General features: G+C 53.2%; 1 protein-coding gene across 7 annotated transcripts; it reads right to left on the reverse strand.

Annotated features, from left to right (window-relative positions):
* Positions 1-56: 56 nt before the first annotated feature.
* Positions 57-24,847, reverse strand: ABCC2 (ATP binding cassette subfamily C member 2). Of its 7 annotated transcripts, none has more exons than XM_026061915.1 (33): positions 24,708-24,847; positions 21,002-21,162; positions 20,264-20,437; positions 19,662-19,787; positions 17,895-18,029; positions 17,383-17,505; positions 16,938-16,993; positions 16,256-16,487; positions 15,458-15,639; positions 14,686-14,863; positions 13,930-14,184; positions 13,395-13,460; positions 12,732-12,869; positions 12,241-12,387; positions 11,845-11,929; positions 11,460-11,526; positions 11,113-11,239; positions 10,707-10,883; positions 9,950-10,117; positions 9,432-9,618; positions 8,405-8,537; positions 7,865-7,970; positions 7,344-7,563; positions 6,734-6,888; positions 4,827-4,982; positions 4,526-4,725; positions 3,395-3,521; positions 2,880-2,981; positions 2,642-2,785; positions 1,923-2,081; positions 1,589-1,755; positions 966-1,160; positions 57-569 (listed from the first exon to the last, which is right to left on the reverse strand). In XM_026061915.1, exons 2-33 carry the CDS (start codon positions 21,041-21,043, stop codon positions 440-442), a joined length of 4,659 nt encoding a protein of 1,552 aa, XP_025917700.1. In that variant the 5' UTR covers positions 21,044-21,162; positions 24,708-24,847; the 3' UTR covers positions 57-439. The 7 variants fall into 7 exon arrangements, with proteins under 7 accessions (XP_025917700.1, XP_025917699.1, XP_025917703.1 ...); XM_026061914.1 differs by having other exon boundaries at positions 21,002-24,037; XM_026061918.1 differs by lacking the exons at positions 19,662-19,787; positions 24,708-24,847 and having other exon boundaries at positions 21,002-24,684.

A 24,847-nucleotide genomic window follows, 5' to 3' on the forward strand; every position in this document is an offset into this window, starting at 1 on the left:
TTCRTTGGAAGACTAGAAACATTTACAAGAAGTAAATAAATTATAACATTCACTCCTAGATTAAACTGTAAATTTCATTCCATAGTGCTACAGTATCTCTCAGCTAGGTTCCCCTAGCCTGGTACAAAAACTAAGATCCCAAGGAGGCTACAGTCTCTCCATCTGACAGATGACTTTCCCCTCTGTACTGGAATAAATTAAACAGCTGCAGGCCCTCGTGCACAGTAGGCAGGGTGTAGTAGCAAGGTCAAGCAAGCTCACTCAGGTCCATATCCTCTGTCCCTGACAGCCAGGGAAGCCATCCTCTCCCCTTCGCTTCCCAGCTGCAGAGACAAATTCCTGGGCAAATTCCCAGCTGCAGGGAGATCCAGGCGCCTGCTCAGTGAGTCCCAGCAGGAGGGAGCCGTGTGACCGCACATCACACGCTACTCCACTGGAGCTACAGGACGGTGGTTTGTGCATTTATAATGCCAGCATCCTTTGCCATCGCAGAGAAGAGGCCCTGTTTCTGAAGCAGCTCCTCGGGGCTGTCGTATTCCACAATCCTCCCTGCCTGCAGCACCATCACCCTGACAGCAGGGAATGAGAACGTGTGAGCTCCCGCAATCTGAGCCGCCAGCCCCAGCCCTACAGCCCCCACCACCACGCCTGCTCCTACAGCCCTGTTCTGTGCTTCAGCCCCCAGCAGAGAAATGAGGGACCTGGCCAAGGCTGTCAACAACTACTCTGTGGCTTTTTACTGATAAGAAGCAGGATCCCAAGAATGTGTTTCTCCCCACAAAGGCACAAGTAATGCATGGCCATCCTTCCCCTCCTCTGTTCTGCTCCCCTAGCAGCTCTGCATATTGCTTTCCTTGGCACTGCACCCACCCCTGCCCTCTGGCTGCCTCCTTGCCTCTGCTGTCAGCTACCTCTTGCCCCATCCCAGGAGTCCAGAGGTCCATTTACCCCTTGCCACACAGTACCTGTTGCTGTCCATGATGGTGTGGAGGCGGTGGGCAATGGTAAGGACAGTGCAGTTAGCAAACTCACTCCGGATTGTTGTCTGGATTAAATGATCAGTTTCCAGATCCACAGCTGCTGTTGCCTCATCCAGGATGAGGATTTTGGCTTTGCGGAGAAGGGCCCGGGCCAGGCACACGAGCTGCCTCTGCCCGACACTGCAATGAGGTGGGGAACATGAGTTACTAAGCAAACAAGGTGGTGAGCACCAGCAGGGTGTCTGCAGGCCCAGCTCCCACACACTGCCCTGTCCCCCAGCTCCATGTCTGCCCCTCCAGCCTCAACTCAGCTAATGATTTGCCACCCCAGGCACCACCTCCCTGTGTCCTGCTCGCTGGACCACCAGTGAAAGGTTGGCTCATGCTGGCCCCCATGCAGTGAGGACCAGCCCCTACTCCTGGACAATTTCTTTCACTCACATTCAGTCCCAGAAGCTTCTGCCCTTGTCCCTGGACAGCTGCTCTGCTCTAGGGCTGCCTTTCAAGGCTGCTCTGAGGCCCCCTCTCACCACCATGACCAGTTTAGCCTTTTTCTTGGGGCCAATGGAAGGGATGGGAGCTGGGCATGCCCCAGCTCCTCTGCTCACCTCAGGTTCTCTCCTCCCTCACTCACAAGATGAAACAGCCCCTCGGGCAGGTCTTGCACATACGTCTTCAGGTGGGCCAGTTCAAGGGCCTTCCAGACCTCCTCGTCTGGGTACTGGTCAAAGGGGTCCAGGTTCATCCGCAGGGTCCCGGAGAAGAGCACGGGGTCCTGCCAGGGACAGCACAGTGTGTTCGCCCATGCTGATCGTGGCCACTCAGCAGGGGTAGCAGCTCCAGGCTGCCCCGTGGCTGCTGCATGCCCCCATGTCTGGCCACAACAAACAGCCTGGGGAGGCTGTACAACAGTGGGATGTGGGGAGGCTGGAGTCAGCTCACCTGGGGGATGATTGTGAGATTCTGGCGCAGGTCATGGAGGCCAATCATCGAAATATCCAAGCCATCGATCATGATTGTCCCTCCAGCAGCCTCCAGCACCCGGAAGAGGCAGTTGGTGAGGGAGGATTTCCCAGCCCCGGTCCGGCCCACAACCCCAACCTGTGGAAGGAGCTATTTAGACCAGCTGCCAGAGCTGAAGAAAACAGGGCAGGTGTTCTCTGTCTTGGGCTGGTGGGACTTCCTGGCCCCTGCTCCCCACACATGCTCCCCTCGCCTTCTGCTGGCTCCCTCCATCCTTGTGGGAAAGTATGTAGAGCCAGCTCCACCCTGCAGCCCAAAAGCCCTGCACCCTGCTGCCCACCAGGCCTGTCTCCCTGCATGCTGCTCCTCTGTGCTGTCCCGCTGGCAGCATTGCTGGCTCATCTCCACCATGGGCTGCCAGAGGACCTGTGCTGGCTGCAGCCACAAACCCCACTCCCTCCAGCTGTAGGACTTGTGCAGGTTCAAGCCACAGACTGTCAGCACACCAGGGATGGGAGCAAGCATCTGCAATCACCATCTCCCAGGTCATCTCCCTTGGTCACTGCCCTGCAGCTTGGGAGTCCCCAGGAGCCATGTCCACATCACCATCCCTCCCCAGCCTGAAGCCAGAAGCTAAGAAGACAGAAACACCTTTAACACAGTGTTGCTAGGGAAGGGGTGTAGCAAGGGCACCTCACCTTCTCAGTGCTCCTAATATCGCAGGTGATCCCCTGAAGAACCAGCTCCAGTTCAGGTCGGTAACGAACTTTATAGTCAATGAACTGGATCTCACCTTTGCTGGGCCAGCCATGGGGTGGGCGCTTCCCTGTCACCCATGGAGCCTGGGGGCACAAGAGCGTTAGGGAGCTGTGCCCTGCAATGCTGGCTAGCACTGAGCTGTGCAGCAGGCATTTGCCTGGACCTTGATCTCCTCACCTCATTCTTCACTTTCGTGTACTCATGTATCCGCTCCACAGCCACAATGTTTGTTTCCAGCTCTGACGACATCCGCACCAGCCAGTTCAGTGTCTGGGTCACCTGCGTGGCAGAGTCCAGAGGATGCAGAGCTCAGTGAGGCCCAGGAAAAAACAGCTCTCCCTCCTCAGCTCARGGACTCAACCTGGGCACGAGCACCCCTGGCCTGGCCTGTAACTCCCCCCTCACCRGCCAGCGCCCTCTTTCCCCAGCCCTTCAAAAGCTTTGCTGCAGCGTCTGAGGCACAGAGACAATGTGCTCCTCCCCACAGCAGCAGGCAGCCCTTTGCAGTGGGATGCACTCTCCCCTGGCTCCACACCAGTTTCCCAGGTGATCCCCTCCCCATGAGGCACCATCCCAGCTGATCCCCCCTCCGTGTTTCAGAGCTGGATGCAGCATCCTGCAGCCAGCCCAGAGCCATCAGAGTGTTGCTCCCAGACAGCCCTGCCCCGCAAGAAAAGCTTTCGCTGACTCACATTGAGGGCGGAGGAGATGGAAAGACCCACAATGCCGCCCTCCAAAGTGCCCTTTGAAATCACAGCTAGCAGTGCAGAAAAGAAGACCACCAGGCTCCCAACGAACTCCAGACGGATGGCCAGCCACCTGCACCGGGAAAGCATGGCTGTGAGAAGTGGTGGGAGAAGCATTTGCCTGCACCCAACACAGGAAGCCAGCATCACCCTTTCTGGGCATCAGGAGCAACCATCAGTGAGACCAGCATCACACTAGCATCCCTGAGTATCTATCCCAGAGCTCAGTGCTGTACACATGGTACCTGCACCTATGTAGCATGTGATTTGCAGCCAATTCTGCAAGCAGTTTCATTTTATCTGTCAAGATGATGGTAAAACAGTTCTGTGTTTCTCCCTAAATCATTCCAATTCTTCCTGCTCCAGGAGACTCATATATCCCCATCTCTCCTGATCAAGTCCCCTCCAGTCACCTTGCAGTACCTCACCCAAACCACCCCCCTCACTCTTGTGGTTCCCATTAACTCACCCCCTTGCCACTCTCCAAGTGAACCACCCCCATACTGCTGTTGTRTCTATGCCTGTCCCTGTTCTCTCGCCACGTCCTTTTCTGTTACCTGTTCTATGTCACCCTATRTGTTCTATATGTCCAGTGCTTCCAGTGCATGCTTGATTGGCCTTCTAGTCATTCCCTGTGTCTCACATGTGACCTCCTGTACTGGTAACACCAACTATCAGAGGAACCCCAAATGGTACAAACCTTACGTACACAAAGCATCTACTCAATAACACGCCAACACGAGACAGTGCCCCCATTGCACTCCCACCTGGTCTGGAGCATCAGCCTCTTCCTAGAATGCACCAAGAGTTATCTCAGTCCTTGACTGTGCAGCTTGCCCTGCCCAGGCTCTGGACRTCTCCCAGAGGCCTGTACTCTAACATTCAAAATCACCCTAAAACATCTCTTTCCCACAGACTGTGGCACTCTGCTAAGCTCCCCTATTCCTATCCAGACCCTCACAGCATGTCCTGAGATCAACAGGGAGAACTCCAGCATCTGAGGGACCTCCCTCAGCACCCAGGAGCCCCTGGGCAGAGATGCTTCAGGCTGTGCCAGGGCATAAGGAGCAAACTCACCTATTGGAGACTATCCAGGAATAAACACTTTTCTGGTTGATGTCCACGGTGCTCTCATTCTGCTGCAGGAACCGCTCCTGGTGTCCATACGCCCGGATCACAGACAGGCCTGATACTGTCTCACCAAAGTGGGAGTAGATGGGAGACCTGGTAACAGAGTCCAGACGCCGTAGCTGGCGTGATGTGGAGACATAGAAGCGCTGAAACAAGGGAGACAGCTCTGTTACCAACACAAAGCCCAGCAGGGACAAGATATAGGTCTATGCAGGGCAGAAGCCTCTCGCAGGTCCAAGGTACTCACCAGCACAAAATAGTAGAAGATGCCCAAGGGAATGATAATAAGGGCAAAGAATGGGGTGGCCAGGGAGATCATAAGCAGTGTGCTGATGATGGCCATGGAACAGGAGAGCCAGCTGCGGAAGGACATGGGGATGGTCTCGTCTACTGTGAAGATGTCCTGGAGCATACAAAGAAGCAGTCAGTGACCCCAGAGAGAGGGAAAAGCCCAGAGGCCCCACACATACGAGGTTCCTACACACTCATATGGTAACACAGTGTCAGACACTTGCAAAAATACAGAACGATACTGAAYTGCTGTTGGGGTCACAACCCTGTTTAGGGCCACAGACCCTAGCTTGGGAATAGCTGAACTAATAGAGAAGCTCTAAGTAACATTCCCTTCTGGTATGGGCCTGCTTTGGGAAGTGCCTCTTTGCCTAGTCGCAGGATTCAGGATAGGAAACTAAGGCAGAAAGAAGGCAGGGCTGACCCCAAGACCATGCAGATGCATCCAGGTCTCCAACCTTGCCATCATCCCTCTTTTAGCTGGGCATCATATCCTCTCTCATCTCAGAGTATACCTAGCAGGTCTATGGTCTTGATCTCAAGAGAGATTTTAATTCACAAAATCAAGAAATGTCACCAAAGCAAGAAGTGGAGTCACAGCATATTTAAAATTACCTGCCTCTTTTCCCCCCACTCTCTTTTTCCCCTTTGTTTTATGAGTCTCATTTACATAGCAAAGACTGCATATTTTGCTGTGAATCTGTAACCAGGACAGCTTGACATGCCCTAAGCAGCCCAAGAGCATGACATGTTAGTCAGACCTCAAGCAGGTGCTCGAACCTTGCACAGGGCTCATGTATCCAGACTGAAAGTGTAAATCAGGCCCAGAAAAGCAAGAGCTATACAGTCTATCCTTTCTTCTTCTGCAATCCTTTCTGCGATGTTGGCATCTCCTGCCTTGAGGGATGCAGGATGGACAGGGGATCTAGCAACAGCAACAGTTGGCTGCAGGCAACTGTGATTTTTCCCTCAAAAAYGAGAAGTGTGACCAAGGGAATGGAACAAAGAATAATGTTACAATTTCCTTAAATATGTAACGTTTCAAGTTTTTTAACTGTATTTCCTCCCCTTTCTAGAACTTGAACAAAAAGATGACAAGATTAATAAGGATGTGCTAAGCAACCCAATATCTCTGTACACAAACCATGGAATCACAGATGTGCTGGCTGGAAGGGACCTCTGGGGTCTCCAGCCTGACCTCCTGCTCGCAGCAGCATTATTCCCAGCACTAGATCTGATCAGCCATTGCTCTCTCCAGACAAGTCTTGCTGATCTCCAAGGATGGAGGTCTATATTGAACCTCTCAAGCTACCATCTGTGGCCACTACCCCTTATATCGCCTGGCATTGTTGAGAGGAGTTTGGCTTCATTTTCTTTGTAGCTGCACTTCCAAAGTGGCTGTAGGCTGTGAGCATATCCCCCCTTTGCCTCCTCTTAGCCCGGCTCACTCCAGGTCTCGCCATGGGACATGAGCTGTAGGCTTCTGCTTATCTTGGTAGTTTCCTCTGGATCCTCTGCAGTTTCTCTGCAGCACTCTTGACCCAGGGCTCCCAAAACTGGACACAGTATCCGGATAYGACCTCCCCAGCACTGAGCAGAGGAGGTAACAACTTCGTATGATCTGCTGGCCACTCTCCTCCTAGCATAGTCCAGGATGTGGCTTCCCTTATTCGCAGCAAGAGTAACTGTGAGCTCACGACCAGCTTCGCATCCACTGTACCCTCCCGGTCCCTTCCAGGCCCTGACCTGTGCTCATCTGTGCAGTGTTGAACAGCAACAGGGTTATGCCACTACCCAACACTCTCCAGACCGACCAGATCTGCCAGAACAGACACCACCTCCATGCCCAGGCTGTTTTCTTACTTTGGCAAACCTATTCACGATGCGGCCAGTAGGGGTTGTGTCAAAGAAGCTCATGGGCACGTGCAGGATGTTGCTGAGGAGCCGCTGGTGCATAACCCGGGAGGCCTGCACAGCACCGTGGGCAGACAGGATAGTGGCAATGAATAGGAAGAGAGCTGCAATGAAAGCATCGAGTAGTCAGTGTAAGCTCACATGGGACACTGGCCCCAGGCACCCTTTGGCTCACAGGACACATCAAGCAGCTCCAAGCTGGCAGGTCCACAGGGAGCCACTGTGCCAGTCCTTGGGAGACCCCACTAACCACATCCCACCGCACATGAAGAAYGTTAACCCTTCTGGAGAGGCTTGGGCCCTGGCACTATCTCCATGCTGGTTAAGGACAGTGACCTTCAACCTAAGGAGGCAAACAGAGTCTTCTTGGGGCAGTTTACATGGGGCTCATGCTGTCCCCAGTTCAGCCAGGAGTGAGAGGGAAGGCTGCAGTGGGCAGACAGACACAATGCTAGACACCCTGTTCCTTGCTGTGCTGCTGGCTGTAGGCCATGCAAGCCCTTTCCCTGCTGGACCATGTAGCTGAGGTAAGCAGCATCCCCTGTGTTCCCACACTCACCTTGTGCTACCCCCAGTGCCCCAAAGACACCAATCCGCAGGTCTCGCTGCCCTGGAGGGTAGGTCTGGTTCAGGTAGAGCTGTGCATCATCAGTCCAGGCACTGAGCCACAGGTTGGTCCCGACAAAGGCAACATATTGTGCAAGGTAGCCCATGGCAACCCAGAAAGAAAATCCCCAGCCGACAGCACGCAGGTACCGCAGATACATGGAGAACTTCACCTGTAGACCAGTTCAGCCCATCACCACCGTCCAACAAGCCATAGCTGGTGACACCCCCCTACAGCCTCAGGACTCCTGACTCGCTGCCCACAGCACTCCCCTCCATACACGTCCTCCCTCCAACACCCTGCACAGTGCCAAGCAACATGCCCACTCAGCCAGGGCCACCCTCACCCACCAGCCCCACACATCCGGGCAGCACTGTCTCCTTTCGTGCCTGTTGGCTGCAATGGGTACACAGACAGCTGGTGCCGGCTTTTTTGGGCCAAAGTCAGGATCTTGTAGCACTGAGTCTCCTCACCTTGCCAGTTTCCACAGCCTCTTTCTCAATCAGTTGCTGGCCCTTCAGCTTCTTGGGGGTCTCCTTCTGGGCTTCCTGGTAGGACTTGGTGCTCCTTGCACTGAGGCTGCAGGGAAGGGATGGTAGCCATTATTCACAGGGTGCTGCATGGCTCCCCCTCTCCTGGGAGTCTGTCCCCGTGCTGCACTGGCGTGTGCCAGAGCCCTCCAGGGAATGTCCTGACTCAGGCAGCTTTGAACGAGCTGTGGAAGTCGTAGGCATTTCCAGATATGAAATCACAGTCCCTAGGCCCAGCTCGCAGAACCAGCCCAGTGGTAGGAGTTTCAGGCAAGATTGCAGGGTGAGAGTGTGATACAGCAGAGTGGGTAAAGGCAAGGTCAGATGCTCCTGAACCAGCCCACCCCATGGTAAGAATGGGTATGGGGGCTCGCAGCCCCTTCTCTTCAGGAATCCCCCAGTGAAGCCCCCCAGGACCCCTGCCTCCCAGGAAGCAATGCAGGAGGCAAGGCAGCGGGTTGCAAGCTCAGGTCAGGTCCTCACCTGCGACTGAACTTTCTCCGCTGGATGCTGGCCTCTCGCTTCATTGTCATGGTCACCACATCATCAGGACCCTCCTCCACACAGGGCTCAGTGTTTTCATCAYCCTGCTCTTCATCCTCAATTAAAGCAACAGCTATAGGCACAGGAAAGAGGGAGGGTAGAGTCAGGCACTGAGGAGAGAGCAGATCCCACATACTACACTTCTGCCGCACTCATGCCCCTCTCCTCTAGCCCTGCACCCCAGGCTCAGGCTGTGTCCTCCTACCACAAACTCTCCTGTGAGCCCAGTACAGCAGGAGAAGGAAGAGACCCACTGGGGTACTGTGCTAGAGGGAGAACTGACAGGGGATGCAGGGCTAAAGGCCTGCACAGAGGCAGACCCTGCTGCTGGTCCATCCCAGTGTCACTGCTGGAACCTTGCAGAGAGATTCGTGCTGGTTTAGAAAGYGCAAGACTTGGTAGGTCATGTTACTCCAGTTCAGGAGCATGCAGAGGTTGACCACCTCTGAGCAGATGGGACATGGGTCCTGCAGGGACAGACTGGAAACAGCCAGGCTCCAGCAGGGCACCTGCATTATTAGTACCTASCCAGGGCTGAGCCAAGGCATGGTGAGCTTAAGCCTGACCTGAAACCACTCCTCCTTATAGTGTTGGGGAGCTGAGAAAGACAAAATATCATCCAACATGATGTTTAGAATAAACAAAAGAATCTTTCTTACTCCGGCATCATTAAGGTGCAAAGCCTGTTGCCAGGGAAGATTATGGGAGCCATAAACATAAATGAATTTAAAAGGGACTCAAAAACTTAGATAAGTCCTTTGGTGGCTATTCAATGCAATGCCTGGATGCAACTACTTGAGGCAGAAACTCCTTGAGCTGCTGATTGTAAGAACCTGGGAAGGATTCACAATGACCACTGCTGGGGTCGGGGCTGGACAGAGCCAGATCAGACCAAGGAAGCAGGTTTTATAACCCTGAGACACACGCGCCCCCTTYGCTTGCCCCAGCCCAGTGGCGTGCCCAGTACCTGCAGCCTTTTCATCTGGAGCATCCTTCTCCTGGGCACCGTAGGAGTTCAGGAACTGGGCGAATGCCCCCCTGTTCGCAAGCAGGGTGCTGTAGGAGCCATGCTCAGACACTGCTCCTGCCACCAGCACCACAATGTTATCGACCTGCGACAGGAAACTGATACTGTGCGTCACCAAGATCCGTGTCTGCAACAAAGTGGCACTGTGGTTGCAGGGCAGTGAGCATCAGAGCATCCCTCTCCCCTCAGCCCTGGGCCTGCAGGCTCTCCTTCCCCTACTTGGGGACCTCTTTCCTTATCACTGCCCAGCTTTGGGGACCCATAGGGCACTCTTCACTTATGTGCACCCCTCTGGAGACCCATGAGGACTTTTCTCCTTCCTGCTGCAGCCCCACCTGAAGGTCTGCAGGACCCCACTCTGTCCCCAGCAAGCAACCTCAGCCTCCCCTGGATGGCCAACACAACGTCAGGCAATTCTGGCATGGTCAGTTCCCRGGGGGGAGAGCAGAAGTACTCACCTTCTTTTGCAGCAGCCCTTTTGGCCCCAGCACATGGTCAAAAAGGTACTTGCCAACATGTGCATCCACGGCAGAGAGGGGGTCATCCAGCAGGTAGATATCTGCGTTGTTGTACACTGCCCGGGCCAGGCTGACTCGCTGCTTCTGACCCCCGCTCAGGTTAATGCCCTRAAAGGGAAGGAACCTCCATGAGCCCCTGCCTGGCACTGGGCAACAGCTCTTTCCTCTGCTCCACACCCAGAAAGGTCATGTTAACAGGAAACTTGGCGGCCCTCCCCAAACACACCTTGCTTGTCTCCCCCACTACACACAGGTGTGGGTAGGYCGCAGCAGCATGATGCACGCCACAATATGCCCTCAGAGGACCCCAGGCACCAGTGCTCCTCCCCACCATTAAACCCCAGGACACTCTGGTAGCGGCACAGACAGCTACCCTCATACAAGCACCCACTGAAGCATCATGCTGTCTCATCTCTGTGTGTACTAYGCTCCCGTGCAAGGTGGAGGCTGCTCCCGCCACCAAACACTCTCCTGCTGAGCCTTGTAYGCCTACTGTGCATCTCTCTGCCCCTTCCCATGCCACTCTTACCACCTCTCTCCCCTTYCCCATGCACCCAGGGGCCACCCAGACCTGTTAGCCCATGAGAGACACCTGTTCCTTCTCCCAGGACTTGCACATCTATTTCTCCCTTCCTGTGCCCTGATTGCCCCACATTTGTTTATCCCCACCTCATCCTGTAGTGCCCAGAGCCAATACCTTCTCTCCAATCTCTGTCTGGTCGCCTGCAGGGAGCAGTTCCAGGTCAGGAAGGAGGGCACAGGCCTTGAGGACCTGTTGATACCTGGCTTCATCCAGTTCTGACCCGAAAAGGATGTTGTCTTTCAGCGTGGCATTCTGGATCCAGGCCTGCTGGGGGACGTAGGCCAGGGAGCCCTGACAGAGAGATTCAACAACAGCTGTGTTGCTGGGGCACCAGCCTGAACACTACCACCTCCCATAGCCCTGGCCCACCTCTCTGGGATCAGTCCAGTCCCTAAGCCGGGAGGCTGCACAGACAGTCAGTGCCTGGTGTGCTCACTGTCCCAGAGCGGTCCTGCCCTGCCATCTCCCTGCCAAGCTCCCAACCAGCCCACAGCCCCTCGCACTGGCCAGCTCCTCTCACCTGGATATTGATGTGTCCCTTGATATTCTCCATCTCYCCCAGCATGGCTGACACCAGCGAAGATTTGCCTGAACCCACAGCCCCCACCACAGCCACCAGGCTCCCAGGTGTGATGTCCAGGGTGACACTGCAAAGACATGAGGGCCAAGTAAGCAGTTGTACTGGCCATGGGCTCCTGCACTGCCTGCATGGGACAAACACAGAGCAGAGCAGAGCAGAGCATCTCTGGAGGACTTGCAGCCAGCACTGTGAAGAGCCAAGCGCCATCCCCAACAAACAAGGTACAGTGAGGGACCAAGATTCCCTCTCCTCACCCATCTGGCCCCCACACGGTGCAGAGCACTCACTCTCTTATCACAGCATTGCCATCTTGCTCCCAGGCAAATGTGGCCTCTGAGAAACGCACAGCACTGCCTGTCAAAAGAGAGCCATACCTCAAGGCTTGAAAAGCACCCCATTTCAGCCAGCATGCTCCACACCAGCTTGTCTAGTCCCCAGCCCCAGCCCATATATCCCCAACTCCAGCCTGCACAGCCCCCAAGCCCTTCCACACAGCCCCTTACCTGGACTGCCTAGTTTCTGCCCACACAGCTCCATCTTTGCAGATAGTTACCCCTATTGTCACACTGCCCCCAGCTCAGCTTGCACTGTCTGTTGCAGAGAGGGCCTGCACAGTGGCGCAGGGTGAGGCTAGCCTGTGACCCACAGGGACAGACCTGGAGGTTCACCTACCTGAAATGGGATCATGGTGAATAGCTGAGGTGTCCAGGTCTTCTCCGCCCAGGTACCGCTCCAGTCGCTCAGTCGACACATTGGTCTGCCGTGGCAGAGAGGGGGGCATATGGGCATGGAGCACAGCTGGGTGGTCTGGCAGGAGCCCCATGAGCAGAGCACCCCACTCAAGCCTCATGCACATAGCTCCCACCCAAGCACCAGCCCCAAGATCTGAGCCCCAAGTCGATGTCACATTTGTGAGTCCTGTCACACCCATTTGCCAATAGAACCTTATGTATYGAGCCTGGGTGTCCAAGCCCTAGGCCCATCATACATCTGAGCCCCAAACACCATGTGCTGGTTTGGACAGAGGTATCATGAGACCTCCACCCTCTGCCCTATATGGGGGCTGACCTGCACCAAGGAAGAGATGACCATGGGCAGCATCGCCATGGGGAAGCGTAGCACGTTGAAGAGGGAGATGGCAGTAAAGGCCTTCTGTGCATCCAGGATATTGTTCTCATCCACCAGTACGTAGACAGCAAAGCTGGCCAGGGAGACCTGGGACAAGTACCGTCAGAGAAAGCTGCCATCGCCCTGGCTGTGAGCAGATAAGGTACAGCCCCTGGTGCTCCCCTAAAGCCTCTGCAGTGCTCTCCTGTTGGGGTGCTTCCCTCCTCCTCTGGGCCCTGTCTCTCCACTCTGATGGGACCCTTTTTCCCCAGTGCTGTCCTGTCAGAAGCCAGGACCCTACTCTGCATGCTGGGCATCTGTCAGCATGTGCCTCCACTCCCCCTCGCTGCACTCCAGCTGAGGTCCCCAATCTTTCCCATCCCCCTGGACACAGCCTCATCCAGCTCTGATGAAGGTGCAGGCCAAGTCCTCCCCRGGCTGCTGGAACTCACCAGGAAGGGGGCACAGCTGAAGACGAAGATGGAGATTGACTGCAGGTAAGAAAAATTCAGCAAGTCCCTGAGCTCACGTGCCCGGATCTCCTTGATTCGCTTCTCAAATGAGGGCTCCCAGGCGAAAAGCTTCAGGATCTGTGGAATAACCAGGATGAGCAGATGCTGGCCTCACAGGAATGCCCATCTCCACACTCGGCTTGCCAGGTCCCAGCACCTCCAACACCGACTTCTGGCTTGCTCAGAAGCCTGTTTGCCCACTGCATCTCTCCCGCCCCGTCCTGGCCCACAGCTCAGGGCACTTCCCCACAGCATTCCCACTCCCTCATCCTCAGCTTACCAGGTCACTGAGAGCCCCTCTGCCATCACAGCAGCCTGCTCCCCATCATGGCTCTCCAGGAAATTCCCAGGAAACCATCTCCATAGCTCCCAAGGCTTGGTCCAGCTACTCACAGCTCCTCCCCAGCCAACCTTTTGCAAGGTGAGGAAGCCAAGGGAATTGCAGGAATTGAGAGTTGGCTACCCCACAGACAGTGGTCCCAAGCTAGACTATAATTCAGGTGCTGCAGGGTGAAAGTGCACTGCCTCCAGGTATAGTGTACAAGAAGAGAGGTGCTTCAGGGGAGGGCTGCAGCAGCTGCCTGGGGGCACTCCACTGCTCACCTTGATTCCATTAAGGATTTCATTCATTATTTTCATGCGTTCATCCTTGTTCTTCATGTTCCTCACCTGCAAACAGAAGAGCCAGAGGTCATGGCCATGCCTAAATCTGACAACAGCTCAGCTCAGCTCACCCATGGAAATACATCCAGGCTGCAGGAGGGAAGGGAAGGCTGAGCTCCAGAACCCAAAGGAGCTGTCTCACAAAGCTGGACCTTGGCTCTCTGTGGCTGTGTTGTCAGGTAAAAACTAGAATTATATTTTATTGTTGGTAATATCTTGCATTCAGTCCTCAAAGCTGTACTCAGCCCTGTTCAAGTTCAGCTGGTAGGACAGGTCTCGCCTGCATCCTGCTCACCTCACCCACTCATCGCCCCTCAGATCAGGCTAGGGCCCACCCAGCCMAAGTAAGATGAACTTCCCAAGCTCAAAAAGACCTACGGTGTAGCAGGGAAGAGAGTGTGGAAAACAAATTGAGGGAACAGCAATAGGCCTCAGGAGCTGGGGAGGCAGGAAGGATCTTGCACCCACCACTGACCTGGATGCCTTTGGCCTTGGTGACCAGAAACCCATTTATAGGGATGAGCAGCACCATGACTCCAATACCAGCAAGGACAGAGGGGCCCAGCTCCATCCACAGGAAAACAATGGAGAGGACAATTTGCAGGGGGCATGACCAGAGCTGGTGAATGAAGTTGGCCATGTCCATGAATCTCTGGGCATCAGCGGACATCAAATTCACGGTCTCTCCCACAGTGGACTCTTTGCGAGTGGCGCTGGATACGGTGAGTGCCTGGAGAGAGAGTGCATAGTCACTGCAAGCCTGTCTGGGAGCAGCCTGGATGCCAGCAGCATGGCACAGAGCAAGGAATTAGCAGGCCAGGCTGAAACTGCTCCTGGGTTTGCTCCTGGATTCCTCTCTGCTRAGCACGTGTGCTCTCATCACTGCCTGCACACCAGGAGCCACTGCATTGCTGGGGGCAAAGAAACACGTCCCTGTGCAGGAATCCCAGCAGCAGTTATCCTAGATCTTGCACTGCTGTGAAGAGAAACCTTCTCAGCCTCTGGCAGCCGACAGACACACAGTTGCAGCACCCAGGTCCTGGGCAAAATTAGCACCCACGGTGTCCCCAGCACGTGGCAGGTATCCCACAAGCTGAGCTCTTCACATGCCTTTCTAGGCAGGAAAAGACTTACACCCCAGTTGTCCCAGGTTGATGGAGGCAAAGGGTAGTGGTATCCCCAGCCCAGCTGGGAGGGAGCAGACAGAGGATGCCAACAAGGCCATACCAACCTTCTTGTAGATGGCAGCTGTGAGACTGGCACGCACAGATATGCCAAGCTGGAAGCACAAGTGGAAGTGCTGCTGCAGGCAGAGGGACTGAACCAGCGCTGCCAGGAAGAGCAGGGTGGCATACAGGTAGCCTTGCCAGGCAAATGCCTCCGGATCTGACACAAAGGCGATCAGCAGCCTGGGGGCAGAGCGACCCATGAGACACCCACCAGACTGAGACAGACCCAAGCAGGATGTTCCAGACCAACACAGAGAGAGGATCCTCACAGGAGTAGCTACAGAGACCCTACCCAAACAGCTGACTCTATGCTCAGGGAGCTGCCCCCCCTCCCCCATTCCGAGGGAGACTGCATTTCATGTACAGCAGTGGGTCACTGCTGTCAGATTATCCACAGACACCTTTGCAGCTCTGRAAAATGCACCAGCCAGGTTCTGCCGGGCTGAACTGAATTGACACATGGATGGGCCCAACGAGAGCCAGAGCCATCTCTAGGGAGGGAACACAACTGCGTGAAGTTGGATGTAGGGARCAGGGAGCAAGCCCTTGTTCTTGGTGGCTGGAATTGAGCTTGGATCTGTTCAGCTGTTCATTAAACTGCAACCCAAAAGGTTCTCATAGCTTTGGTTGGGGCAAAAAAAGTCCCCAGGGTGTGGGCTGGGACATGTGCACGTATGGAGGTGGTTGGGTTGGGTGTTGCACACACATGGACRTGGTGGGGCTGGGTGGAAGGCCTGGATAATGCATGGACAGGGGAGGAGAGAAAGGACTCACTTCAGCAGCTGGGGGCTGACAAACACCAGTCCATCATGCACCAGCTTGAAAGCCACTGACAGCAGGAGGTTCTGCCAGAAGGTCTTAAACAGGGTTTTCAGCAACCAGCCCTTAGGGAAATCCTTGTGAGGGCCAGAGTCCCCTTTGGCCCCCTTCCTCTTTCCCTTCGTCTGCTTCTCCTCCTAGAGGGAAACGCACACGTAAGTAAAGGAGGTGGTTGCACAGGCTTTTTCCACCTGAAAGGATGCTTCCAGGGCTATTCCCATAGCCCCCAGGTCAGGCATCCTGAATGAGGCCTTACCTTTATCTCTGCTCATGTTCCCTCTCACTGGTCACACGTCATGCACCCCTAACACTAACACCTGCTTCCTTGATTCAGATACTCTAAAGACAACTGTTGCAATCCCAAGACCAGCCTGACCCCAAGTGACCCAAAGTCAGGCACCTCAGAAAGATCTGAGGCTGGGGCCTGATACAAGGTGATTCTCACTCAGACCTCATTGCTGGAAGGTATTTGGGGAAGGGACAGAAAGAGAAAAGGTAGCTGCTTGCACTTCAGACTTGAGGATGGTTCCTGCCCTTCTGTAGGACAGAAGGATGGAGACTTTCTTGGTCTCCTGAAACAAAGGGATCTGCTCAGGATGGGGGAGACTATGTCATCCTTGCCCATGGCCCTGCATAATTAAAGCAGGGATAACTCAGCAGTGGGGGCAGCAGGGGGATGAGGTGACCCTATTCCATACAGCTGGGCTTGGATCTTTGAGTCCCACACAAGGCCAGGAGTGGGAAGGGATTTACCAGCACCAGGATGTCTTGGCTCTGGGCCTTGCTCATCTTGCTCCCATGGTCTGGGTCACTTTCCCGGAGTCTCTTCTTGCGTTTCCTTTTCTCCATTTCTGCTTGGGCCTTCTTTACCATGGTTTTCATATTCTTCTCCAATATGGCAGAAATAGTCTTCGTCTTGTCTTTATCTTTCAAGTCCCAGAGATCTTCCATCTCCAAGGGCTTGCGATAGCCCTTGAAAACCATGCTGTGGGGCATAGAACCTGCCTTCAGCAAGGTCCCCACACGGCACTTGAGGGGTAGCCCTTACTGCAAACACTGAGCCTTCACACTCAGCCTGGCCCTGATGGAAGGAGAGGTACACACCCAGCACCCAGCTAAGCCYCAATTTGTATTCACACATCACAGTACGGCTGCAGCTTTACCTCCTGCTCGCAAGCAGCTCCACCACTTCTCTGCCATGTGAAACAGGAGCRACAGATCACTACTACCTGCAAGCTTGGCCCAATGTGCCTGGTACCAGTGCGCAGCAAGGGAGGAAGGAGCCAAGCTCATGCTGCACAGACTGCACCAAATGCTCATGGCTCACAGCTACCCCAAAGCAGCCTGGGCTGCAGGCTCACCCGCACGACACTGTGCCAGCCCTAATGTGCCCCTGCATTACGCCAGCCCCAGACCTTTGGGGAGCCCTGCTCACCTGGTGTACCAGTCAAAGGTGACAGAGCTCAGGAAGGAGGCTGTGACCTCTGGGTTCTAGGACACAAAGCAAAAGGAAGTGGGTACCGAGGGATCGCGGGTGCTCAGRGGTAACCAGCTGTGATGGCAAGAGTCGACTCAGCACCCCCAGCCACAAAGCACAGGGGTTTCAAACTGTGCCRGCTCCAGCCCGAGGGAGCCCCATCCCAGAGTCAGAAGTGGCTCCACTTGGACACACATGCAGGATGCCCTGGGCTGCAGGCTCTGGCTTTCGCCGTGTGCCCTGCTGAGGCCCCCAGGCCTGCCCTCATGCAGGGGTGAARAGGAGTGTCTGCTGGGAGCCCACCTGGGCTAGCCAACCTGATGCACCCCCACCCTATCCCAGGCAATGCCAGCTGGGATGTGATACCCTGAGCCCCTTACCCGATCCTGCATGGACCTCGCACCTTTTTGGTGATTTCCTTTGCTTCTGGGGCGATGTCTGAGAAGCCYGATACAAGGAAAAGTAGCAGCTGAAGCCCATAGGAGATGAAGAAAAGGACAAACCGTGGCACGTCGGAGATTGGGGCCTGCAGGAGTGGGAAGTCCAGCATTACTACTGGGGCCTGTTTCAAGGCCACCTGGCCCTAAGAGCTGGAACATCCCCAGGACAGTGCAAAAGCCCCTCTGCATTCTGGCTCAGCTCCCCTTCAGCCATCCCTCTCCGCTTCCCCCTGGYCTTCTGCATAGAAGTCCATAAGGGGAGAAACTAGTCACAAAGAGTTTATGCCTCCCAAAGGAAGAGGAAGAATTCAAAGAGCAATTCCTCCCCAGCTTTCTCCTGGTTCCCCAAAGTCCCTGAGGTGGCTGGGACCTCAGTCCTCCACCAGGAGCTTCTTAAGAGATGAAGTCAGAAGGGATTTTCCTTGGGAACAAGACAAAACCATGGGAAAACGCACAGCTTCCTGCCAAGCCTAACCTGCAGTGCTTTTCGGATGAGTGACTGGAATGAGACTATCCCAGAGAGCAGGGACAGGATCCAGAAGCAGAAAAGTATTCCCGAGTCTCTGCGCAAGCAGAAGCGTCGTGCATCATGGATCAGTAGGACCAGGAGCTGGTGGGAGAAAAACAGTCAAAACAGCACTGAGAAGACATCCAGGCAGGGCAGCAGGACTGGCCTGGGCTCTAAACATTTGTCAGGGTCACGTGCCCTGGGACGCCAGCACATGTGATTCTCTGGGATTCACTGCCTTGGACACTGAGCTCCTCGTGCCTGAACTCACTGCCAACTCTACATAAGCTTCAGAGTCAATTACACAGGGCAAAGGTTTATTTCAGGAAAACATACCATCAGGCTCCTTGTATGAAAAGCAGAGTCTGAAGGCACCTCAGCATTACAGCAGCACACTATTTCTCRTTAGCTGTTCTCACCTGGGATTATTACCCTGCCCAGCTGCAAGGGGCAGGCAAAAGGCATCACCCTGTCTTCTCAATATTGCCTCCAAGCCGGGCACAGCAGCCTCCCATGGCAGTCCCTTGGCTTAAAATCTCTCATAAACTCCACATATGAAACCAACCAAAATGCCAAAGTACCAAGAATAGCAATCTGAGGTCTTTCTTTTACTCATCAGTGCAGCTCCAGAATTTTATGACATCATTAGGACTGTTTTACAATATCCCATATCTTATTCAAGACATCTGGTACTTCTGTGTGTATATTTGATCAAGCAAATAGGCTCTACTATGTCATTAGCTTCTCAAGATTTGTGAGTAACATAGGCCACCAAACCTAGTAACCAGGTGCTTTGCCCAGACAAGCCCATGAAAGCCAGTTCACTCTCTGCTCATTCTCCACGTCCTAGACRTCTTGCTGCTCTCTGGGGCCAAAGCAGCAGCCTGCAGAGAGCCCAGACCCATAGATCTGTCCTTGCCCTTTCTCCAAAGCCTAGAGCCTAAACCCAGGCACTGTGTGCTTCCCCTGCAGCACCTCTCTCTCACATGGTTATCCGAAACACCCCTCCAGTCTCCTCTGCCTGGATAGTCTGTGGCATTTTTCAGATCTCCACACAAAATTCAGCAGCAACCCATGGGAAACTGTGAGATGTCAGAGCAGCATAGCCTGCCATGAACTGATGCTCGCAATGTGCAGTCAGTCCTGCAAAGCCCACACTATTCTCTCCCTGCCCTACATTTCTTCCCAGAGCAGCTTTGCTTGTTAGCCTGGCTGCTGAGCCATAATTCCAGTTTCTGGGGTTGCCCCCATCACTTCCCAGAGAAGCAGCCAAATCCTTTTTGATGTATCCCCATGTTCAGCAGCTTGTCTACCGTGTTGCCTATAGCTGTGCTTTGCGCAGAACTCCCACTGCCCCATCCTGCCTTGTCTGGCCATGTCTGGGGCCTTCCTCAAAKTAGGAAGGTTACTAAAGTCTCTGCCAGGCATAGACAGAGCTCAGCTAAACTCACAGGCAAAGTATCCATACCAGATTTAAGGAATTTAAGGATAAACGGAGGCAGCACCGTACAGCCAGACAGCTGCTCTCAACCTATTGCCTTGTGCACCAACCATATGAGTGCAGAGCTGGTCCCTGCCCATCTTCCAGGAGATGTTTCCCTGGTGGATGCAGCTCCCCACTGACCTCTGTGCTATGGAAGTTTTCTTGCTGTCCAGTTAGGTACTGTTTGGCCCCACAGTCTCACACCCTGTCTCTTTGGTGACATAAGGCACATTTGCCAGGTGATCCCTTACCCAGGTGACAATGTACAGGCTGGGGTTTGTGTACTGGACAGGCAGCGGCTGGTCCTGCCTCACGTCCCCTACGAATGCCAGTGCCAACTCTGCCACTGCTGTCAGCATCAGCAATGCAGCCAGCACCTGTGTGGAGAAGGGAGTATCCATGAGGAGAGACCCAGTCCATCATGGGCACTAGGAACCACCAGGAGAGAACACGGTTGCGGGGAGAAGCACYGGGCCCCACACACCGTTACACCCCCTCCAACCCAAACCCAGCCTGGGAAAGCTTTCTAGGCCCCCCTGCAGCACTTCCACATGAGCACTGCCATCATTTCAAGCTTGGAGCACAATGGCCCATCACAAGCCACCAGTTCAGAGACCCCAACACACACCTGAGCCCACCCTCCAAGAGTATCCCCCACCCTGTCATCCCCTCTGTCCRACACACCTCTTCCTGGCCTCCCTTTAGTCTTCTGTACCAGACAGTGCCCCAGCTCATTGCTCCCTCTCTCCAACACCTCTCATCTCTCCATCCTGCACCCATCTCCAGCCCAGAGGCTCTCCACTCACCATCCCTCCATCCCAGACTGCCCTAGCCTCCCTCAGCCCCACTCCACCTGTTTGGTGATGTAGAGTTTGGTCAGAGATGATTTCTTGGCTTTGGATTTGCACATGGGCAGAAGCTGCCAGGGAGTGAAAATCCAGAGGAAGCCTATGGGGATCCAGACCAGCACGGTCTGCTGGAAGCAGATTGGCAGGTCGGCATCTGGGCGAGCGAGGAATGAGGCGTTCTGGGGGCAACAAGGACAGACAGCCAAGTCATTCGGGACTGCACCACCCTCACCTGACTCACAGCACGAGAGCCAGCGCTCCTATAGCTCCTATTCACCCTGTTTCCGACCCCATYGCACCCCCCTCCTCAACATCCGTCTTCCTGACCCTGGCTGAGCATTTCAGTCCCCACCCAAGATCCCCCTCTTGATCCATCTTCCCACAACCACCCCTTCCTGGAGCCAAGGCAGCTGCAGTAGCTGGGCTTGAATAATTTCCTGAGAGGTCTGTTGAGGGTGCCCTGCCTTCACAGCTGGGCTGYGGGGCTAAGGCAGAACAGGGCTCACTTGGTGAACTATCATTTGGATCATTGTCTCATGGATACCACCCAAGCTGCCCTGGCAGTGTACAGCACTCAGCACTGTGTAAGCCCTGGTACAAATACCAGGAYCTCTGCCTAACACTGGCACTTGGAYCCACTGGCTAAACAAGCCTGTGCTTTGAGCCRTGGGATTTAGTGGTCTCCCTCTTCACTGAGTGTCCTGCCCCAAGGATGGGTGATCAGGGGTGACGCAGCCACTCACCCAAAAGACAGAGCCGCAGAACTCCTCCAGGGCTGCTGACATGGCTCCAGCAAGAAGAGACAGCAGCTCCTTTCCCTCGCTCTGCCTGGTTGTGAGATCTCTAGGTGGACGTTTGGGATAAAAGTCCCCACACACCCACTGATGGTRCTGTGATAAGGTCCCTGATGACAGGCAGTTAATTGTTAACTTAGTGCTAATGTACAACACCACAGACCAAAGCAGTGACTGAAAGCAAACTTGGCAAACTACAGAGGCCCTAGAGAAGGGAGGAGAGGAAGGTCCCAYGAGAGAGATGCTAGGGAATATGCAAGAAAGCTGCTGTCACATAGTCAGTGCAGGACACCATAGCCATGGCTCAGAAATCACAGCCTTTATCAGTGCACACCATATGAGACAAGCTTGTGTTGATCCACAAAAGGCAACCTACTTTGGTGCAACAGCTTGTTCCTGCCAGAACAAGCCTGCCAAATACTGTCAAAAAGTCAAGCAAAGTCTAGACCTTCAGGTGCCAGAGAGGACAGTAACTCTTTTCTCATGTGCCACTCCAACAAGGAGGCCTGGGCCACCAGCAGAGCTCTGGACCCGGTGACCTGCTAAGTCAGGCAGTTGAGTTGACCTCATGCTACAGTGGTCTTTGTGAGCCAAAAGTGGTTCCTTTTACCAACTTTTTCTTGCCCACAGAACCTGGAGATTTTCTCATCTCTCACAGTTGCTTCTCCCTTTCCCACATCTCTACGTTCACAGAGCTTGAAGCTGCATGTCATAGCAGCTGGCTGACTGCAAAGCCAAAAAGATTCTTTGAAACTTCATTCTAATTTCCAATCTGAAACAGTCAGAGGACCATTGCCAGGGAGGATGACTGTCACTAAATTGTCACCCTGCAGCTTAGGATGGCAGGGAGAAGGGAGTAGGGGCTGGTGCTATCCTAAGGCTGGAACAGTTTGCTTTGTCATGCAGGCTCTAGGGAAGCAGTAGGTAAAAGGGGTAGATGGGGCGGGGGGATGACAGGATTCTGCTGTCTCATTGCTAACATTGTTACTATGTAGCTCAGAAGTCAAGGGTGATTAAATGAGTAATTGCTCAGGAACAATCCCCTTGCTATCAATAGCAGAGGAAGGTCCAAAGACCAGAGACATGATAATACAGAGGACTGCTTGGTTAATTATTATCAGCTTGACTGATTAAATCTACTTTTATTTTTGTAAACAAAGCTGCCCTAGGTCCTGGGCCCTCCAGGCCAGAGCCAACACACTGCTGATAAGAGCAGCAATCTGATGTATTAGACAAGAAACAACTGAATGGAGCAGTCACTCCCTCAGGCTCTTTGACCACATTCCTGCCCTTACTTCATGGTCCATACTTCATAGTCTGCCCTGTCAGTCCAAGCCACAACCTGGCCTCTAGAATTGGATAGTTCTTCAGACCTAGTATCTAGGYTGCACCTAAATCTTACCATTTTTTCCTGTTATTCTGGTACAATAATGGAGATCTTKTCTTCCTCATTCACCTTCACAATCGCAGTCCTTAAAGAGGCCCTTGTTTCTCACAAGCTTCATTCTGCTCACTGGCACAGGCATCCTCTGGCCTTGCTCATATCCACCTGGAACACTGCTGCCAAGATCTCCCCTAACCTGTCACTTGGTCTATTAACATCTCCCCATTTAATGGCAATGCTCTGTCCCATTGCTTGTCTTTCTTTCARTGCATGTCACTACCCTCATCCATTCTTTGATCTCTCACTCAGAGCTGAGGAAGACTCCTCAGCCCAAGATGCAGCCATCCTTACTGTTGAAAACAACCACATCCACACTTCCTTTCTCTCTGCCCTCATGCCTAGGACATACTCCTCCTAAACACCCACAAAGCCACCTCACTATCCCTCAACTCCTTCTGCAAAGTTTCTTTTTTTACAATACCTATGAGACATTCACCAGGACCAAGCTAATCAGTCTGGTGAAATCTCTTTTAGTCAGTAGCACACTGTTTCCCTGTGCTCCCTTGTCTTTACCCATCTGTCATATCCCATCTTTAAACTTAAGTTTTCAAAAGCAGGCATTGCTTTATGCCTACCTTTCTGAGGGTCTGGTCCAGGATGGAAGCTTCTACAATGCAAATTGCAAGTTAGTTGAGCCTTGACAGTTCAACTCTTTGTTTCTGAGGAGTTCATTTCTCTACTTTTCTCTACTGTAATCTCATTTAAGTTCAAAAATTTTTTCTATTTTTAACTTTGCATAAATGGAAGGAACCCCAACTCTTTGTTTATGAGTCTGGCAGGCTGTGTCAGCCGAACTTTCATGTTCATTGAGTTACAGGTTATCTTGATCAGCTTCATGATGCATGAAATCTCACAACATAAGCCATGAACTTGCACATCAATTAATGTGAACTCGACTGACTTTAACCACCAATTAAATCATTTCCTCTTCTGAGTTTGAATACTACTGACTACACCAAGCACTGACACCCATACTGAGCTGGCATTCCCTTCACAAGTCCTGTGTTGAGAAATATCATATATTTTCTCTGATTATCGTTCAACAGCAATTCATTTATACAGCCCTTTTGTACACATTTCTACAGAGCTCAAGTCCCACCATGGCAGAAGGCTTAGTCCCACTTTTAACACATGTTCCAGTTAATTTCCTCTTTCATTTTCTGGGCAGCTTTGGAAGCTGAGAGATGCTAGACTCCAACAAGCCTTAGCACTTGTTACATTCCAGTTAATACCTAGGATGTTCCTGAGGCATGTGTTTTGGGAGACATTGACATCTTTCTGATGGATCCATGTGAAAAAGTGGAAGTACTCTCTGAGCTGAAGAGTTGTAGTCTGTTCTTTTGGCTGCAGGTTTTCAATGACCTGATTCCATTTAAGGTGCCAAATGCTGTTGCTACCTTGTCAAACATTACATCCTGCTGTACATTCTCACAGACTGTATGGTATTGTCAAGGTGGGCAGATGAATCTGTCCYGTCTTTCTCTTCCTAAGAGGGCCTACAACTCTTTCCTGTCAGAGGGATTCTCTTCAGCTTTGTGGATCTTTAAGAGAAGTAAGAGCAGGGTGCAAGATTAAAGATACTCTATCTCTGGGCCTCCATGGTTCCCAACTCTTTTAATGGACTACTCAGACACTGCTCAGATCTTTCATCAGCTATGTTGCAGGATAACTGAAATGAGCCTAAGGCCATAAGCAATAACCCAACAGCTATACTCTCCTGAGCACTGTCTTGAGCATGAGCAGATGATCTGTGCCTCGCATTAAGAAAAGGAGCTGGAAACCCCCTGAGAAAAGTACCTTGTATCCCACAGAAATCTCAACATATGCCCATCCCACCTCAAGCACTCACACCCCATAGCCCACGATGCCTCACAACCACCTAATCAGTCAGGTAGTTAGAAGCTCCTTTCCATCAGAACCTGATGCGTTAGTCACCTCCACATATGAAGAGAGACAGTTTAGATGTGCTTCTCTCTACCTAGCTGCCACTGGGTTTCCAACCTCCAGCTGTCATACTGGCTGACCACAGCAGCCATTGTTTTCCAGCATTCTGGACATGACTGTTTTCTACTTTGGTGCAGTAGGGGGTCTGACTATTTCAACGCCACTTTGTCTGCCTCTTGCCTCCGCTTGGCTGCACTGAGGCACCTCTGGCTCTCCTGTGACCAGGGTTTGATTCAKGTATTTAGCTCAATGCTTGTTTGCTGTTACCTTGTTCTTGGGAAGTGTTTCTCTTCCCTGTGCAAACTGTCCCGTGTCACACAGATGAGTCCATCAGGACTTCTCCATTYGCAGTGTATATCTAGAACTGACACCAAAGCATACTGTACTAGGCTATGCGACACAGACCA

This window comes from Apteryx rowi, unplaced genomic scaffold, assembly GCF_003343035.1.
Source record: "Apteryx rowi isolate R43461 unplaced genomic scaffold, aptRow1 scaffold_188, whole genome shotgun sequence".
In the NCBI taxonomy this organism is placed as follows: domain Eukaryota; kingdom Metazoa; phylum Chordata; class Aves; order Apterygiformes; family Apterygidae; genus Apteryx; species Apteryx rowi.